At 45.1% G+C, this 19,311-nt stretch overlaps 1 protein-coding gene across 2 annotated transcripts in view; it reads left to right on the top strand.

Annotated features, from left to right (window-relative positions):
• The window catches only part of SLC24A3 (solute carrier family 24 member 3), an 83,177-nt gene that overhangs the window by 30,476 nt on the left and 33,390 nt on the right, over positions 1-19,311 (top strand). For both annotated transcript variants that reach the window (XM_048937190.1, XM_048937189.1), the window contains exons 2-5: positions 1,542-1,618; positions 10,985-11,059; positions 15,136-15,220; positions 17,333-17,436. In XM_048937190.1, the coding sequence (XP_048793147.1) occupies positions 1,542-1,618; positions 10,985-11,059; positions 15,136-15,220; positions 17,333-17,436 (341 nt within the window). The remainder of the gene's footprint in view (positions 1-1,541; positions 1,619-10,984; positions 11,060-15,135; positions 15,221-17,332; positions 17,437-19,311) is intronic.

The following is a 19,311-nucleotide window of genomic DNA, read 5'->3' as shown; positions in this document are numbered from 1 at the left end:
GCATGAAGTTTCTTCATGGTTCACTTCTGCCAACAGATGCTCTTTCGGAAGCTAATTAGAGCACAGATCCTGCCTGAATCCTACTGCATAACTGCAGAGTGAACACTTCTGTCCTTCATTCAGGACAGTAATACTTTCCCTTTGAGTTTGCTGCAGGGAAAAACTGCTGTTGGGAATGTGTGCAGGCTGTGCCATGGGAGTCTTTGAACACCATTCTTGCACACGTGGGACGTAGCTGTTGTATTATGGGTGAAATGCACAAATGATTTGTAAAGCTAAAAAGTGGGTAAGGGGAAACGGTTCTTTTGTACGTGATGCTCACTGTCTGCTGCTGTCTTGGATTTCATCCTCTTTGAGGCCTTAGCTGATTATCTAATACAGCAAGACATCCTGGGAACTATAAGGGAAATACCAGCATCTTGGCATTGTTCACCCAATGAGGGCAATAAGAGGCACCCAGGCTGGGAAAAAAAAGTTAGAACGCTCGAAGGGAGTTTGCTGCCAAGTGTGTGCTGCTGGGAACAGCACTGGGAGAACATTGTTGCTCATGTGGAGAGCATTCAGTAATTCCAGGGATCGGCTGGAGAACTCGGTGCTGAGTCAAGAGGAGAAGAGTCAGAGGGAAGGCTTTGGTCTTACAGCATGGGAAACATAGCTGTAGAGAGGAGCAAAATGAACTGTCCTTTGGGACTGCATTGACAGGAAAAGCAGAGTATGGGCTTAAATGGCACATGATGTCCCCTTTGTGCCTGCAGAGGAAATGACTTCTGTCATAGTGTGCCTCCAAGCATCGGCAGCTGCGGGCAGCCTCTTCAAAGTAAGCATTTTGTGTGTGCAGATGAGGGGGAAGGAATCAAGCCAGCATGCATTCAGATGAGACAGGTGCTGCTTTCCCGCAGTGCTAATTGCAACTCTCTACACTTATTTTGTGAGGGATCAGAGAGCCAGCCCCATTTCTTAGCAATGCAGCAGGACATTATATGTATCATCATTAAGGTAAAAGCAGAGGAGGAGTAAGGCTGAGGCACAGAGCCCCACTGTAGCTGTGGATACAGATCAGTGCTGTGTTAGTAGGAGACTCTCTGAGATTTATTTGGAGTATTTCTAGCACCTGCCCTCTGCTTCTAACCATGCCATCCATTTCCAGGTACAAAACCATAAGCTAGAAATGCTTTCTGGGAGTGATCTGTTGGCATCTGCATGAATATGCTGTTTCCCCTTGGACATTTCTGGAGGAGTGATGTGTGTCCATGGGGTTTATCTGCTCTCTCCAAGATGTCTTTGGGTACACAGCTTGCAGTTGCTACGGAAGCAAATTGCACAGTAAGGCAAGACGTCTGATTGGCAGAGGACAAGTTAAGCTAAGCTGACACATCAGTGGAACAAAGAGCTGCTGCATGGGGCCCACAGGGTGGTTGTTGTAGGGCTGCCACCCCACGGAACGCTCTGGTGTTTTTGCACTGTGTAACTTAACAGAAGACTTGGCAGTTTTGAGTACGTGGTTAAGCATCTGGGCTTTTTTTTTTCTCTCTTTTTTGCAGCTCTCCATGAATTCCCCAATGACATCTTCACGAACGAGGACAGGAGGCATGGAGCTGTCATCCTGCATGTCATTTGTGTAAGTTTTGTGACGCTATGTTTCTTTTCCTATCTGTTTGGACTGGATTCACTATGTTCACTGACAGTTGATACTGCTTCCTACCCACAGGGTTTTCTGCTCTTGCATGCAGACATTCCCCTTCTGTTCTCAGTCATGACTGAGAGTGAGTTTTAGTGACTAATTTGAGTATAATGTTAATGCGTGGTAAGTTACACAACAGGCCAAAAAAACCCCTCGATCAAAATATACAAGAGCCAGAAAGTTGGGTTGGTTTTTTTTCCAGTTTAAGACTCAAAGGGCCAGCACTGAGAGAGAAGTAGCCATCATCTCAAAGAGCAGTGAGACCAAAATGCCAGCCTGGTCAACCTGGCTTGGTGGGCCTGGATGGGTGCTGCAAAGGTTCTTGTTTATCCTGATAGGAATGGTGCCTGTAGAAGAAATGTCTAAGTGGTGCTTGAGTCACACTGTAATCCAACTAGAAAATGCTCTAGTCAGTCTCTCACTTGGATCTCCAGAATTCCCCAGCTATTTAAGTTGCTGAAGTGAGCTTTTCTTCCCGAATGCATTAAAGAAGAGGTCGTAACTCTGCATTTACCAGCTGCACAGTGGTCCTGGATTCGTTGGGGAATTCTAGAAAGTGTTGAGCCTCCAAGTTCAGAAACGTGCCAGGAAGATTATAATAGATGCTGTTTTTAAACTCTCAGTTGTCAGAAAGCCATGCAGTTTTTGGCTTGGAGTTGCGTGATCTCTGCCTCAAACAAGGCAGTGTAGAAGGGGTGCTTGGCAAGGTCGGCATTCGGGGTAGTGGAGATAAATTTAAATGTAAGTGCAGTCAATTAGTCCCCTAGACTGTTACAAGACCAAGCATGGAGCTGCAGTAACAACACAGAAGGAAGCACTTCCCCTCCAAATCCATTTTGCAACTTCTGTTGGGTAGATGAAGACAATGTTTTTTCATGTCAATTTCAGAAGTGCTGCCAACTTGGTACTTGGCAAGGGGGAGAATGCTTTCTTAAGCAGCAAATACTTGCTTTATCATTAGCTATGTGCCTTCATGACTTCTTTTAAAGTGTAAATGAGATTGTATTGCATCATGTAATGCGAGTGCTCTGTTATGATTTTATTTCAGCTGAATGGCTCCAGTAAATTATTGAGTAACATCACTATTGACTTTGGCAAGCCAAAGGTTTCCAAGATTCTGTGGGAGCATTTTGCTTTGAGATGTTTTGAAAAATGAATCCTGAACCTGAGCTGGATTTTTTTAGCAGGAATAGTCCTAAAAATCCAGAAAAACCATCTCTCAAAGTTATGCCCTCTAATACAAGTCACCCTGAGCTGCTCTGCTGTTAGTGGAAAGACAAACATCTTCAGAGGATCTTCAGCTTCCCCACTAGAGATAGAGGATGATGGCTCCAGGTTGGGTTTCTCCTGCCTGTTGTCCTGCAACGTTTGTTTGCAAACTGGATGCTGACAGTTTGTCTCTCTTGTTCTTATTGCCACAATCAGAGAGTTTTTGTGTTCTGACTGGGAAAGGTTGCTCTTGATCCCCAATTCAAGCATCTCTATCAGTTGCTCCTGATCCATACAGCAAATGTGTAAACCACATAACGCAGTCTTGGAAGGTTTGTCCCCTTGTACCTCCACTGTGGGTGATACAGAAAGTGCTAGGTGAGTTCTTAAGGAAGAGTTTAGCTGCGTGTAGTTCAATTCAGCTCTGTATATGGAAAACAGCTCTTGTGCAGCCGCTCTCTGCAGAACGTGATGATTATAACAGCGTGCTGCTACCTTGTAAACTCGTGTTTCTTAGGTTTCAACACAAAAACTATTTTTAAGAAAAATCTCTTGAGCTACAGGAATAAGTTTAGAATGAGCCCATTGAAAATAGGAGTTGCTACGGTCATTCTTCATCTCAGTGGAACCCTTGTCTCCATGTGTGCTTACAAAAGGCAAAATGTGGACTGTATTTTTTCACTATTAGTAACAGTGAAATCGCACAGTGTTCTCATAAGGATGGCAGTGTAAACTGTATGTTGGGCTGTTTTCCACTCTACTTCAGGTTATTATTTGGGGCTTCATAATTACTCTCAAGATCGTTTATTTTTCCACAATTTTGGTGTTTGATTTTGTTGGAGGGTTTCTCGGTTTTGTTTTTGGTTGCTTTTTTTTCTTGTCAGTTTTGAGTAAGCTGAACATACTTTAACACATATCAAAGCAGATTTTCGAGGACGGAAAATTGAAGATGAGCTGCCTACTTCAGAAAGAAAACAAAAGCCTTTTACTGAGGCGTTCTCAGTGTCTTTCCACTCTGAGCCAATTGGAATAGAATCATAGAATCCCTCGAGTTGGAAGGGAACCCTAAAGGCCATCCATTCCAACCCCCTGCAGTGCACAGGGACACCTGCAGCTCCAGCATTGCTCACAGTCCTGTCCAGCCTGACTTTGGCTGTGTGCAGGGATGGGGAACCACCACCTTTCTGGGCAGAGAGTAACTGTAACCTGTTGTCCAGGAGAGAACTGACTGTTAGTAACAAAACAACTGTCAGCTTTAAGCAACCTGCTGCTTCAGTCGCAATGAAAGGAGTCATCACTGTATTGGAGGTGATCAACCTCTAATTCTGATTTTGCCCTCCAGCATTTCAGTTACCGAGTGTCTGATAAAATTAGAGCATACATGGAAATGCACGTTGTAGGAAAAGGTATAGACACAGAGTCAGTATTCTCTGCAGGTTTGAGGAGACAGGGCTGTAGAATCAAAGGGACTTTATGCTGAACTCTTTTTATTCATTTTGGTAAAATCTTGTTCTCTTTCCCCCGTCTCTCCTTTGCTACCACTTTCATGTTAATTTCTGAAACACATCAAGGTAGAGCTTGTTTATCAGAAACCAGAGGGCGAATGCTCTGAAATGGGAAATTCACAGTCACAGAATCACAGGATGCCTTGGGGTGGGACGGACTTCAAAGCCCCCCAACCCCTGCCATGGGCTGGCTGCCCCCCACCAGCTCAGGCTGCCTGGGGCCCATCCAACCTGGCCTTGGGCACCTCCAGGGATGGGGCACCACAGCAGAGCCATGGCCTCACCAACCTCTGAGTAAAGAATTAACCTCCTAAATAACCTAGATCTTTCCTCTTTTAGTTTAAAGCCATTCCCCCTTGTCCTGTCACTATCAAACCGTGTGCGTTTGGGGTGATACAAGTGGGAGCCTTTCAATGGATTCCCAAAACATCTTCTCCCTACTGTTTAATGACAGTGAAATTGGAAACACACTCCCTCAGATCCCACAGTGAGGCTGTGGTGAATTACTTAACATGACCTTCACAAAGATGATAGTAATCCCTGAAACAATTTAAAAGCCTAAGAGAAACTGGGCAGGAACAGTTCAGCAATAGTTTTAGTCAGCAGAAATGCCTGAGCTGAAAGCACTTCAGCTCAAATGCGAAGTGGGCCACTGAAGATACATTGCAGGCTTGGAGCTATAACGGTTAATTTTCCCCTGGAAAGTTCTTTGTAGCTCATCAACTGATTGCTTTACTGCTATTAATTATTCTCATGTCGTTTCTGAGAAGAGGGAGAGATATCAGGAATGGTGACATCCCTGCTAAATCACTGATTTGAGGTGTTAGATTGAGAAGGAGCCAGGGTCTGGCACTACTAAAGCATTAAGTATAAAGTCTGTGATCCAGGAGCTTCCCAGCACTTGAGACCTTCATTGGCAGTCTTGACATTGTTCCCAAAGGGTTGTGGATTTCTAGGTGTTCTCATAGCATTTTACTTCTTGTTGAGGTTGTTCTGGCAGAGGCTGTCCCATATAGACACTCAGCAATAGGCACTCATTACCTCTGCAAGCCAGCAGGCAGATCATTTCATCCATCTGTGAGATGTGTGCTGCCACAGGAGAGGGAGGATTTGTGTGTCGTGGAAGCCTTGTTATTGCAGTACTCCAAACATGCTTATTTTATTCATTCTGTGTGATATAGAAGTGTTTATTTACACGTAGCTGGACTTCTAGGTGGCTTTCAGAATGCAGTCAGAATTAAGGAAAGCCCTGTGCTTAGTTGCAGTGCTTTCAGTGGTGCACTGTGGTTTGAGGTGATGTGTGCATCACTTATGACGAGTTGTTGATTCAGAAGTGAGGCGGGTCAGATTGACGAACCAATTTCATGTAAAATTATCTAATTAAATGAGCTTCTTGGGAGGATCATACCCTATGCATTCTTTCCCAGGGAAATGCAGGACCTGTTGGTGGAGTTATGGAAAACCAAAGTAGTGCTCAGCTCATCCAAGCAACTGATGTTTCTGGGGAACATGAGCTGCAAGAAGTCACAGTCTGCTTACAGCACTTTCTGTTAGACACACATCTTTTAGCAAGATTGAGTAATCCATTTCAGAGTAATCTCTAGATCTGTGGCTAGATTGATCCTAAATTCAGCTTGATCATTAGATTATAGGAAAAATGTGAACAAGAATTATGTGTAGGCACTAATTATTTTTTTTTCTTACAGACAAGCTGCTAGAAAATACGGAATGCAGAATAGCTCTTTATATAGGTCATGTCTCTATAAGCTGTCCTGGATATTTCATGAAGGGTAACATGATACAAAGCAGATTTCCCAAAATGAAATTGTAGAGATGAGTAGCTCTCAGTTGTGGCGTCTTTAACTGCTGAAAAGGGACTTGTGAATAGAAAAGTAGGCGTGCATCTGAGCCTTGTAGGTGTGGGTCCTGCACTTGGTACTGCCAGTTCTGTGCCGCGTCAGGAAAATGCATTCAGCTCTCCTTTGACTTAATGCTGCTCTGGGCTGGAAATTCACCCTTTTCAGAACCCATTATATGTAGCAGAGAGGGAATCGTGATGGTAGGGCAGTGGCTGCTGGTGCTGGCTGTAAAGTTGAGCTGGTATGTGGGATCCCAGCTGCCTGGAAAGGGTTAGAGAATGAGGCTAGCGTTGCTCTGTCCTTTGGCTGGAAGATGACTTGGCATGTGGCTGGCAGAGCTTGCAGTGACCAGGGGCTCAGGTGGGAGCTGAGTGGATGAGATGTGAAGCAGGCAGAGTCTATTTTAGGGGTCAGTGAGACCCTGTCACTGCTGTCCAGAGAGCTGTGGTGCCCCATCCCTGGAGGTGCCCAAGGCCAGGTTGGATGGGCCCCGGGCAGCCTGAGCTGGTGGGGGGCAGCCAGCCCATGGCAGGGGTTGGAACTGGGTTTGAGTTCCCTTCCAATGTAAACCATTGCGTGATTCTGCAGTTCATCCTCTTTCCCTTGACATGGTTTAACTGCTGGAAGGAGTCAGGGAAGTGCACTCATCCCTCCTCATCCTGAGGGTCTCAATCTAAATCTTCTGATAGGCACCTTCAGTCTATCCCAAAAAAAGCTCTTCTAACTTGGAGGAAGGTTCTCCAAGCATCTGCTCAGTTGTCTCATTACAATTTCCTTACTCTCAGTGGCCCCTTTGGGCTTGCTTTCAGGCTGCCTATGTGTCCCCAGGCACATGAAGATTGGGTTTCTGTCTTGTTCTAATGCCAGGATGGAGGCTGGCACAAGAAATTCAAAGAGGTGCTGGACAAACAGCAGTGATAAACGTAGAAGTCCTGAGCAGCAGATCACATGCTGTGAATAGTATGTGTAATCTACAGAGATTGCAATTAATTTTCTGATGTTTGTTAGAAGCATTGCTTAAAAAACAGTTGTCAGGTGGTACTTAATCTGATAGTTGCAAAATTCTAATACGGGGACCTTGTATTGTCTTAATTTTAAAGCAGACTTCTAGGGAGGGTAAGTGTCATAGAGCCATCTGAGTTGGAAGGGACCTTCAGAGGCCATCCATTCCAACCCCTCTGCAGTGCATAGAGCCACCCTCAGCTCCATCAGAGCTCAGAGCCCCGTCCAGCCTGACCTTGGCTGTCTGCAGGGATGGAGCATCCACTGCCTCTCTGTGCAACCTGCCACTGCCTGATCTCTGTTAGCATAAGAAACTTCTTCCTTGCATCCGATCCTGTTTTAGTTTGAAACCATTTCCCCTTGTCCTATTGAGGGGAAAAGGCATCTTTTCAGTAGGTTGCCTGTTTAAAGGCTTTTGTGTCTTCTGTTTAGCTGGACGCAGTTAAGTGATGCTTGGTGCAGTAACAGCCACAGCTGAACTTGGAAGCTTCAACCACCGAATTGGCTGCAAAGTCTTAAAGTCACACTGCCTGTTTTTGCCCACGTTGGATATATGGAACAGACTGGCCTGCCCTGTTGCTGGTTCTCTTCCTTCTTACCATGTAAAATAGCCTCGAGTGATGTCTGTGTTCTCTCTTTACCGGTCTGACTTGATATAAAATTTAATCTTTTTGACGTGTTCCTGCTGGCCCAAACTGTACTTTGTTTGGTTTGTGTAAAAACAAACAAACAAAACAAAAAAGACACTTTCAAGGAAGTAGCAGTTATTGTCCTCATCTGTTCACTTGCCAAGGGCAGTTGCCAGCCTTTTAGCTCATGAACCAAGTTGTTTTCTAAGCAGATATTCCGTGGATTTGAACTCTTTGTACTGTACTTAACTCAAGCCAGATAAATTAAGACTCCCAGCCAGAACCCAGATTGTGACAACAATTACATCATTAAAGATAAACGTTCAGGCCTGTAAGTCGGTATGATCTGTTCTGTCAGCCTGGTGTAAAATTTGCTGAAGTAACCCGCAGTCATCTTCCTGACCTAGCAGGCTTTGGTTCAGGGCTTTCAGCAGGCACAGCAGCACTGGTGTTCACCTTCATGAAGGTGAGGGAAGGCATGGTCCAGTTTCTTCACATTCACTTTTCCACTCCTTGTTGAGTTCTGTCCACTTGCTACCCTTTCTCTTATATCCGAGTGTGCTGATGCATAAGCAGGAGTAGAGAAAAGGAAATTCCATTGCCACTCTTCTGGCTTGTGATGGTGCACTCTAAGAATCAGTAGAATGACAGGCAGTGTAGCTTTCATATCTATGTATGGTTGTGGGTATGCAGTATGCTTTTCTTGTTCTTGTCTTTGCATTTGAGATGGTGCAAACCCGCTCTTCGTGTCAGTCACTGGAGTGCTTGATTAACAACCATCAGAAAGACTTCCTTGAGTTTTGGAGAACATCTTGCATCTGATGTCAGTCCAAGATGAAGCTGCCTGGTGCGTTCTGTGTAGATATAGTGGGTTTGGGTGAGCTGAAAAGATGGTAAAGGCACAGAGGAGATGAAGGCTGTGTGCACCCCATGTTGAGGCAGACGCTGAAGGGACTTGATCTGAGTGCGTGCTTTTTTCTTTCTTTCTTTTTTCTTTTTTTTTGGTCTGTTTTCTGTCTCACTTCAGGAGAACTTGGCTACCACAACCGTAACAGATTGCAGGAATCCCCAGCAGCCATATGATGCCCTGTGCTCTGTGACTGTAGATTATGGCAAATAGAAAGAATGCGCTCTATAAAGATGATGCTGTACAGATTAGTGTTCTTGAAAGGCATTACTGTGCATTTAGGAAGGGAAAATGACAGCACGACCCACTGCAGATTAATGTGATTAGAGGATTAAAAAATCTAGGCTGAAGTTGGGTACCTTCTATCTGTTGTATTTCAATGAGATTGGCTCACTTCACTCTCCTAGGCTGCTTCTGGTCATTCTTCTGTGAAGCCCAAGGTTTCCTCTCAGAAGAATATACTCTGATGTACTGCTAGCACCAGAGCTTCAGTGATTGAGGGCTGGGTGCATTGTTTCAGTATCATGCATCCAGGCACAGATGCAGACAGACAACAGTTCAATCCATGCCACAAGAACCTGATCAGTTAGGGCAAGCCTGTGGTCTGAGTGTAATTTTTCTGGTTCTCAGATACCTGTTCACCTTTTACTTCCTTGTGAACCCCAGGTGAGCTGAGTTATCATAAATGGGAACCATGGCAGGGCAAAAACCATGAAGAAGTGAACTCTGCTTCTTGTCTTTGCTGGGATTTTTTTTTTATTTCTTTATTTTTTTTCTGTGGGAAGCAAGGGAAAATGCAGCAGGAATTAATGGGCTTTGTAGAAAATAGTCTTTATTTATAAAAGGGACTTGCAGGGAATTTCCAGCAGAGCTGATACATGCCTCAGCTAGCAACTGTCAACAGCTGAGCAGCCTGATTTCATCATAGCATCTGAAGCTATGTGTGGGAGTACAGAGTGAACAATCCAAAATGAGGCAGAGCTGGGCCATCCTACAGCCACTGTTTACATTCTGAATGTCCAAATCAATAGGATTAAGGCACTGTTTTCCTACAAATGTTGGCCACTTCTCTCAGCTCCTTTTATTTACAGGAGGTAGTTTCAGAGGTGAGAAGCTCTGTCTTGAAAACAACTGAAAAATTAAGACCCACGTGCACTGAAAACAGTGGTGATGCTGTGGTGTGCAGTGTGAAGACACACTACGTGGAAACATGCACGAGCATGAGCTGTGATGGAAGGCTGTGAGCACTGGGTGCAGCTCCTGGCAGCAAGCTCATGGAGGGGAATGGAGAAAGGAGGGGAATGGAGAAAGGAGCTCAGGTGTTCCTCTTTCCTGCCTCACTGCATGCAGCCTTTCATAGCCCTTGTTCCAGACACAGCTAGTTTGCGTGCAGCTGCTGCAGTGCATTTTGTTCCAGGCTTAATGTCCTGGGCTTCACTGCCCTGTTTGTATGCCCAGAATTGAAGGAACTCTCATACGTTCGTGCTTTTACATCCATACAGACGTAGATAAATGTTTGCTGATACCATAATCTGCTAAGAATGAGATCTGAGGTGGTATCATAGCATCTCTCTATGGTGGCTTTTTAGCAATTTATGCAGATAGATCGTTTTCTGGTTCCTCACAGTGATGCCAAATGCGATAGATATGCTGTATACTCACAGTGCTGCAAGAGGTGAGCTCTGACCTCTCTTGCAGGTCTTCAGAAGATGCAGTTGCCCCCTCCCACTTCCCTTGTTTCACGGAAGCTTGGGTTTAAAACCTTGCTTGTTTATCCCAGATTATGTGCAGAAAAATAAGATCCTTTCCACTGTTTCAGAGCACCAGCATTTCAAAATGTGCTCCTTGAGAATCCAGGCTTTCTTGAAGTGCAGTCATAAAAAAGCTTTACACTGTACATCAGAGCAGAAAGCGAGGGGCAGCTCAGCAATATCCAGAGATTTGTTTTTCAAAAGAAGTTGTTATAATGATGATAAAGTGCTGGCAGTTTCCTAGAACTTGATAGCAACTTTTGGATAAATGTGTCATGATCTATCTGTTAAATCCCACAGAGCCTCCCAAAGTCTTCTTGCAAGAGTATTTCCTTTTGAAGTATATTCCAAGACAAACTAAGATGAGTTGGGATACTGCAGTTACTTCAGTTTCTTTGCTTGACAGTCTCCAGACTCAACAATCTCTTTTTTCTTTTTCAGGCCATGTACATGTTTTATGCTTTGGCAATTGTCTGCGATGATTTCTTTGTCCCTTCATTGGAAAAGATTTGTGAAGTAAGTATTAGAGATTTGTATTATTAGAAATGTGCGCTGCTTTAGCAGCAGCTCTCCTTGAGAGCCCCAGCATGTGATGATGGTGTATTTGCTGTTGTCTTAGAACGTTCCCCATGCTTTTTGTTTAGTTGCTCAGCACTGCCTGTGTGAGTTGGCTCAGGTTCATAGTTCTCACTCACAGGAGATGGGCTGCATCTCTCCTGGTGCGTGAACTTGGAGATAGTCCCTCATAAATCATAGAATGGCTTAGGTTGGAAGGGACTTTAAAGAAGGTGTACTTCCAACCCCCTGCTGTGAGTTGGCTGCCCCCCACCAGCTCAGGCTGCTAGGGCCCATCCAACCTGGCTTTGGGCACCTCGAGGGATGGGGCACCCATGGCTCCCTGGGCAGCAGTGCCAGGGCCTCACAGCCCTCTGATGGAAGCATTTCTTCCTAACGTCTAACATGAATTTCCTCTTTTTTAGTTTAAAGCCATTTCCCTTTGTTCTGTCACTGTTAGACCATGTAGAAAGTTTCTCCTCCTCCTGATTATAAATTTTCAAGACCTGGAAGGCCGCATTGAGGCCATCTCTTCTCCAGGCTGAAAAGCCCACCTCCTTCAGCCTCACTGTCTTTGTAGGAGAGGTGCTCCAGGCCTTCAGCAAATTTATGTCCCTCCTGTAGATCTGCTGCAACAGCTCCTCATCCTTAGGCCTGGGCACAGAACTGCAGCTGGGCTCTTGCAAGGGCAGCACAGAGGGAGACAATCCCTTTCCTTGCCCTGCTGCCATTCTGTTGATGCAGCCCGGGACACAATTGGCTGCAAGCACACGCTGCTACCTCACGTCCAGCTTTTTGTCTGCCAGAACCCCCAGGTCCTCCTCTGCAAGGCTGCTCTCAATGAGTTCTTCTCCCAGTCTGTACACACATCTATACCTTGCACTTGGCCTAGTTGAACCTTGTTGAACACGTGCCCGCTTTTTAAGTCTGCCCAGGTCCCTTTGGATGGCATCTCTTCCTTACATTTTGTCAGCTGCATCACTCAGCTTGATGTCATCAGCAAACTTGCTGTGGGTGCACTCGAATCCCACTGTCTGTGTTGTTGATAAAGATGTTGAAGAGCACGAGTCCCAAGAAGGACCCCTGAGGGGCGCCACTCCTCACCGACTCAACCTTTACGTAGAGCCATTGACAGCAACCCTTTGGCTGTGACCATCCAACCAGTTCTTTATCTACTGAATGTCCAGTTTTCAAATCCCTCTTTCTCCAGTTTAGAAATACAGTTATGGTGCAGGACAGTGTCAAAGTCCTGTACAAGTCCAGGCAAATGACATCAGTTGCCTTTCTTTTGTCCATGAATGCCATCACACCTTCATTTAAGGTCCTGATTCCACTCCTTGCCAGACACACGTGTTCCTTGAGATCATAGACTTGACCTGAGCATAATCACTACAGCCTCGGCTGCCTCCAGTCTTAGTCTCTTTAATGATCTTCCCTGCATTGATGAGCATGAGGCTTTAGATGCATCTGTGAAAAATCCAGGGCAAGAGAGGGTCACTGACCTCCAAGTTTGGCTGCCTGTGGGCTGTGTCCTTCCCTTGCTACCTGTGGAACTGGGGACCCTCCTGCTGCACTGCCAAGGCTGGAAAGCTTTGAGCTCACTCAGTCCTGAGCTGCAGTTGACTGGTTGGGTTTTGGACAGCAGTTGTCTTGACTGACATTCAGGATACTGCAAAGTATTAGGTCGGCTGTAAAGAAGCTCCTAAACATCTCCAGCAACAGAAGGAGGCTCTGCCCTTCTTTTGCTAAGGCTGGCTTGCTAAAATTTTAGAAGATAAGGACTATGTTTTAGCCTGGATCAGCTCAGGCAGAGACAGGATGAAGACAGACCATGTGCATGAAGTGACTGTAAGCCCTCTCCGATCTCAGGCAAGGAAACCTTTGCTGCATGTAGATAACATGGTTCAGTCCTGCCAGGCTGAAGTCTGTGTCAGCCTGAGGTCTGCCTGCTGTTCTGCCTGCTAGTGTCACCCACCACAGCTGTGCTGGGCCCTGGGACAAGGCGTGGGAGATGGTAGGGGAAATCATCTGTGTTGACAGCTCTGATGGAATCTAGCTCTAAGCTAACCTGATGCTTGTAGCCCAGCACCCAACTGTGCTGCCTGGTTTTCTTCAGAAAAAGTCCCCAGGAGCTTCCACTATCACAGTGCCTAAATATTCAGGTGACTGAAGGATGACAGCACGAGGCAGGACATTCTGAGCTCTCTTAAGGCTAAATCTGAGCACAGCCAGCATGAGGCTGAGAGGAAGGGAGAGTGCTGTTACTTGGAAGGGAGGCAGGGATGTGCTGACAGATCAGATACACTGATTTTGAAATAAACGTCCTTTTTCTGGCTTAGCTCCATTAGTTTGGAAAGTGGTTGTTGAGTTTGGGTGCATTTATGCTCTCGAATAAGTGTGCACAGAGGAAAATCGGTTCCAGAACATTTGTTACGGTAGGTATTCATATTATTCTTCATTCAGATGTATTTACGACCAAGCTAATGCCCTAATTTTCTAAAACTATTTGTACCTATGTTAGTCCAGTTACTCTTTGATGTAGCAGTGCATTTACAATGCACAACTAACGTCACAGTGTCAATTGCAAACATGGCCTATAGATACCTGAGAGTACGTTTCTGACCCTTACACAGTGGGCCATATTTTCCAGCCTATTATGTTAGCTTAGTCATCGTATGTATTGCAATAAATTATCTAGGAGATGTCCTCAAGGGAACCTGCTGGTGAACCAACTCAATTGGTTTTCTCGATTCCTGATCTCTTCAAAATATGCCATCTGTCTGTGGACTGACTTCTGGGGGGTGGCTGTTTCCATACATCCACAGAGAATCCTACAGAAGAACCTTGCCTTCGGGGATGTACTTCTGTTCCTATAAACTTATTCTATAATTATATTGATGCTATCTATTATCACTCTCTATAAAGCTGTGTTTTATCAGGTTCCACAAGCTTTTACAGCAGTAAGCAATCATTGGCCTCCTGCTTAAAAAGCATTTTTGATTAGGGCATATCTTCTCCTTTTCCCTTGTCCCTGAAACATACATAGAATTCTTTATTATAGGAATACATTGAGTGGGTAGAGTTGAATTCTTTTACTGGCTTGAAATATCTTTTGTGGGATCTTTAATCAAGTTAGAGCTGGGAGAAGAGAGTTCCTGCACATTTTAGGAACAATCTTTTCTCTCTGCAAACATCCTTTAATAACGAGAAGGCTGCAGAGTAACTCTTCACAGCTAGGAAGGGCAGAGGGGAAGGGAAGACTTCTGGCCTGCAGGGTTGGTTGTGCTGCTGTGAACCTTCAGTTCTGCTAGGGAAACGTTCCCACCGCTGTCGGCTGCCTTCCCCATGCTTGTTAAATGGCAGCTGCTGACTCGCACGCATGTGAGCAAGGCAGCTTCGTGTAGTAACAACACAGCAGTTTATGGCCGTATGGCAGGGGGTGGCTTTTTTTAGCTCCTCAGATTAAACTGCGGAGGGTGCCAGCAAGGCATGTGGTTTTAACAGCTTTGTCACATTTGCTGAACGGTGTCTTGCACAGATGGAACAGTGGGTATGAAGAAAACATAAAGGAAGCAATTAACCAAATAAATCTTTGAAAACACTGTATGCCAATAAAGTTTTCATAGAGGAGAGGGCTGTTTTCCTTCCAGAAACCACTGTTTTAAATAGGAGCAGTCCCTGCGTGCTCCTAGAGGAGGGCTGTAGGGGGTTTGTGTTATGATGATCCAAGTGAAAGAAGGGTGAAGACAGATTAACTGTCCAAGGCTGAAATGATTTTCAGGGCAGGTCAGGGAATGGATGAAGTCTCAGCTCCAGCCCTACCTGTAACAGGCACACTAGGTGAGATAAGCCACGTATTGCACACCGTGTATATATATTTATATATGTATGTGTGCTCGTGATGACTTTTTTTCCCTTTGTTTAACCTTTAAATGCACATGGGCAGTTTCCCACTCTGAGCAGACTGTAACATTTCTAGTTGAATTCCATACGCCTGTCAGTGTTGTAATCAATAACTCTGATGTGTTTCTCTGCAGCGCTTGCATCTTAGTGAAGATGTGGCTGGGGCGACTTTCATGGCAGCTGGAAGCTCTGCTCCAGAGTTGTTTACATCTGTCATAGGTAACTGACATGCTGCTCTTTGAAACCTCCTCTTTTGCCATGCTGTTTTTCAGGGTTGACATGAGATTGCCAAGCATCTATAATATTTATGCCTCTTCCCTCCTGGACATGCACAGGATTAACTGTGGGGATTCCTCACTAGATGAAGGGGCACTAAAAAAGTACAATTATCTCACAGCAGGGCTGCATTGGCAGTGGTTTGATTGTACCAGCCTAAGCAAGGTCAGAAATGCAGGCAATTCATCATAACTGTCCACTAGCTTTACCCTGCTATGGTACAGCCAAGGTACAGAGCACTGAGCCGTATGCACACGGCCTTCTCCTTCCATCCTTTCCACCCTTCTGTGCTATTTGCCACACCAGCTCTAAGGCTCTTCAGCCTCTGAGTTGATCACCAGGCAAAGTTCTTTCTGTCCTCAGATGTCTGGAGAGGCTGTGGATGCCCCATCCCTGCAGGCATTCAAGGCCAGGCTGGATGTGGCTCTGGGCAGCCTGGGCTGCTGGTTGGCGACCTGCACATAGCAGGGGGTTGGATCTGGATGAGCACTGTGGTCCTTTTCAACCCAGGCCGTTCATTCTATGCACATTTTCTGTCATCACCTTCACTCTAGTCAATTATCTAATGATGCTTCCCTCTTGGAAAGCCAAAGAGAAGATCTGAGACCCTTACTCACAGCAACAGGGTGGTGAGAGCGTCGTGCAACCAGCACAGCACTCTGCGTATGGAAAGTGTGATCCAGAGATTGAGCAGTTCTTGGGTCTGTGAAACGTGAGGAGAGCTGGTGTTCCTTCTGTAGCCTCGAGCTAAGAGGGGACTTGAATCAGAAGGCTGTTGTGAAACGATCTACATGTATGCTGCCAGGTATATGGTGTAGTATTGCTGTTTTATGTGTCCACATCTCTGGTGGCATGTAATTATTAGAATAATGAATGGAAGGTTAAGGTGGGCTCTTCATCACTGAAGAGAAATGAAGGAATGATCCTGAGCCTAGTTACTTTCTCTAAAAGATCCTTGTACTTCAGTAGCGTCTGTCAGAGACAGAGCACAGATTAATTCACACCAAGCTGCATGTGATGCAGAGAGTGCTGATCAAAGCCTCAAAGTCCAGGAAATTACAATCATAGAATCATAGAGTGGTTTGTGTTGGAAAGGACCTTTAAGATCATCTAGTTCCAGCCCTCCTGCTATAGGGAGGAACATCTCCCACCAGCCCATTGCTCAAAGCTGCATCCAGCCTGGCCCTGAAGCCACAGAATGGAAGCCCACAGACCTGAGATTGTATTGTATTAAAGGTAGCACAGCTGCAGCAGGGCAAAAATAAAATCAGATTCCCTCAGACAGCTTAGAGGAACCCTAATGACTTGCTGTGGTGTAATCCACCAGATACTGAATGGCTCTCGGGGTGGGGGAGCACACTTATGGGTAACGTGTGTCTCAGAAAAGGGAAAAGTGGAGAGAGAAAAAAAAATAAACTCCAACAGCCAGAAAAATACTGCTGGAAACTGAAAAGCAAATGGTGAATTTAAACAGACTGACAGCTAGCAGGGGATGGAGTGTATTTTTAGGCTGACTTCCTAAGGAAAGAATTTTGTGCAGTACCACCATGTGTCTGTCAGTTCATCTTCTTCACCATTAACCTCATTGGCCAAGTGTAACCAAATCTGACAGAAGAGCCCTGAAACAAGCTTGTAACAGAGTCCCAAAATCCATTCTGAGAGCTCTCAATCTGCTCAGTTGCCTAGTGGAGCCAGCAGGGCTGAGGATACATGGAAGAGCAGAGCATGGTGAGGAGATAGTTTCGTGCAGATTTGTGTCCTACAAGATGCTCTCAAGGAGCTTATTGTCCTTTGTAATGTCTGTGGCTAGACTAGGAGGCTGGTGATCCAGAAATGTTTAAGATGCTTGGTTTTCATTAGATAATCCTTCTGAATCCCCACAGAAAGTTCTGTTGCCTTTAATCACCCTAGCACCTTTCTCTGCAAGTTGCCCTATTAAATATGAGTAAAAGCAGCAGAGCTGGTGTATGCCTTTAGGTTCATTAATGGAGCAATTTTAGAGGAAAAACTCTGTACTTTCCAATTTACACAGCTTGCCTTGAACTTGTTTTTCAGGTGTTTTTATCACAAAAGGAGACGTAGGCGTTGGAACCATCGTAGGCTCTGCTGTATTTAACATTCTCTGTATTATTGGTGTGTGTGGGCTGTTTGCAGGACAGGTAAGAGCATTTAATGATTCCTAACAGTAATTGCTTCATCACGTGCCTTGGCTTTATTGTGAAATCCAGTTGCCGGGTCGCAACCCTGCCACAAACTTCCCTGGTTTTGTCCTTTTTAACAGGGCCCTGTTCTATTTCTCTTACATGTTTTGAAATGAAAAGCAGAAGAGCAAATATCAGCTCGGATGTTTTAAGCTTCCTGAGATATGTAGGTGGTCAAAGGAATAGAAGCTGGTCACTGAACACGTCCTCTTGGTAGCTGTTGAAGGGTGTGCTGTGATGTTCTGGTGCATGGAAAAAAGTGTGGAAGCGTGTGTGCATCTGGCTGGTGAGAATGGCAGTTGGTGAGCCATGAGAGTCCTCCAAAATAATGATGGCGCTTCTGGAGCATCAGGAAGGATGCTGCCTTTGTTCAAGGGGCATTGCTGGCAACTGACATGACTTTAGAATTAAATAAGGACTTGGCTTCTAGGTTATCTCTTTATTTATATCCTTGGATTCTCAGAATGTGGGAAGGGGCCTCTGGAGGTGTGCAACCGAGAGCCTCCCACCACCCCCAGATGAAGGCAGAGCTGACTTCAAGGTGGAACCATTTTGCTTAGGGCCGTCTCCGGTCAGATTCTGAACATTCCCAAGGACGCAACGGATTTTACCTCACTAACAGGAGGGCTGTCCATTCCTAGGATAATGTCTGACTGTTTTTGCAGTATGTCAAACTAAAAACGACAACACAAACTATTCATCTGAAATTAAAGTAATTAAGTTGTGAGATCTGAGCTGCTGTCTGAATTGCTGACATGATTGACTCTGCATAATTAAACATCTGAATCTGCATTCACCTTAGTGCTTGTCAACATGCCCAGTATTTTTATGATCTTGTCAGATGTTCTTTGAAATCTTACCATACAGACTTGTTTGCAAAGAGGTGAAGCAGGATAACAGGATCAATGCAGAGCAAGAGGGTTGCTCTGGAAGGACAGTTTGAAAGAAGGGGCCTTTGTAACTTGGTCAGTGTGAGAGAGCAAGCAGAGGACTTAGGTTTTCCTGAGAACATTTGTAATCCAACTTTATTTGTCTTAACCATTAACTTTTTCAGGTGAAGATGAACGTTTTCATTATGGGGAGGTTTGGGGAAGAATCCAGAGTGACTTTTCAGACACCTAACTCTGGTTTGCATGGGAACATGCAGCTGAAAGCTACAAGCTCTTGTTCAATACGTTAGTGGTTCTCCTGCAACTCTTACTATGAGAAGCTAATTGATTCAGGCCAGATTTTAATTACCAGAGCTTTCCCAGGGCACAGATCTGTGTTTTCCAGAGATCTTCTGTAATCAGTAGGACTGTCTCCTCGGGTTGCTTCTTTCAAACAAATGAAGAAGATTAACTGTTTAGCACGATGACAGAGAAGCTAATTTTTCTGACTTTCACTCTCATTGACTGCAAGCCTGAAGCCTGCTAATAAACTAGCTACAAATGACAGCTTTCAGTGGAGAAGGCTTGATGGAGTTTGGGGGTGGACAAAGAGTGTCAGTCATCTTCATTTGTGAGTGGGAGGTGTTTGTTTCTGGAGGATGCAACACAGCCAAAATGTTCTGGTAAATGCCTTCAGCTTTCCAGGCGTGACAGCTTTCAGAAGAGCAGGAAAGGACTGGCTGCCCTAGGTCATCCTAAGCACAGTCTGTGAGTCTTTTTGTTAAGCAGACAACTGTGATCAGGCCTGATTTGTCCTGATTTTGTCTTCCCTGGTTCCACTAGTGTCTTACATGTAGGATCTCACCAGCTGGGGGGACAGTTTCAAGATGGTCCTGATGCCTGTTTGCATGAGGAATTGCAGAGGAGTGGGTGCTTGGGATTGCTGTAGCACCCATGGGCCGGA

Source organism: Lagopus muta, chromosome 2 (assembly GCF_023343835.1).
Source record: "Lagopus muta isolate bLagMut1 chromosome 2, bLagMut1 primary, whole genome shotgun sequence".
Taxonomy (NCBI): domain Eukaryota; kingdom Metazoa; phylum Chordata; class Aves; order Galliformes; family Phasianidae; genus Lagopus; species Lagopus muta.
The sequence above is the reverse complement of the archived record's forward strand: the minus strand, read 5'-3'. Positions and strand labels throughout refer to the sequence as shown.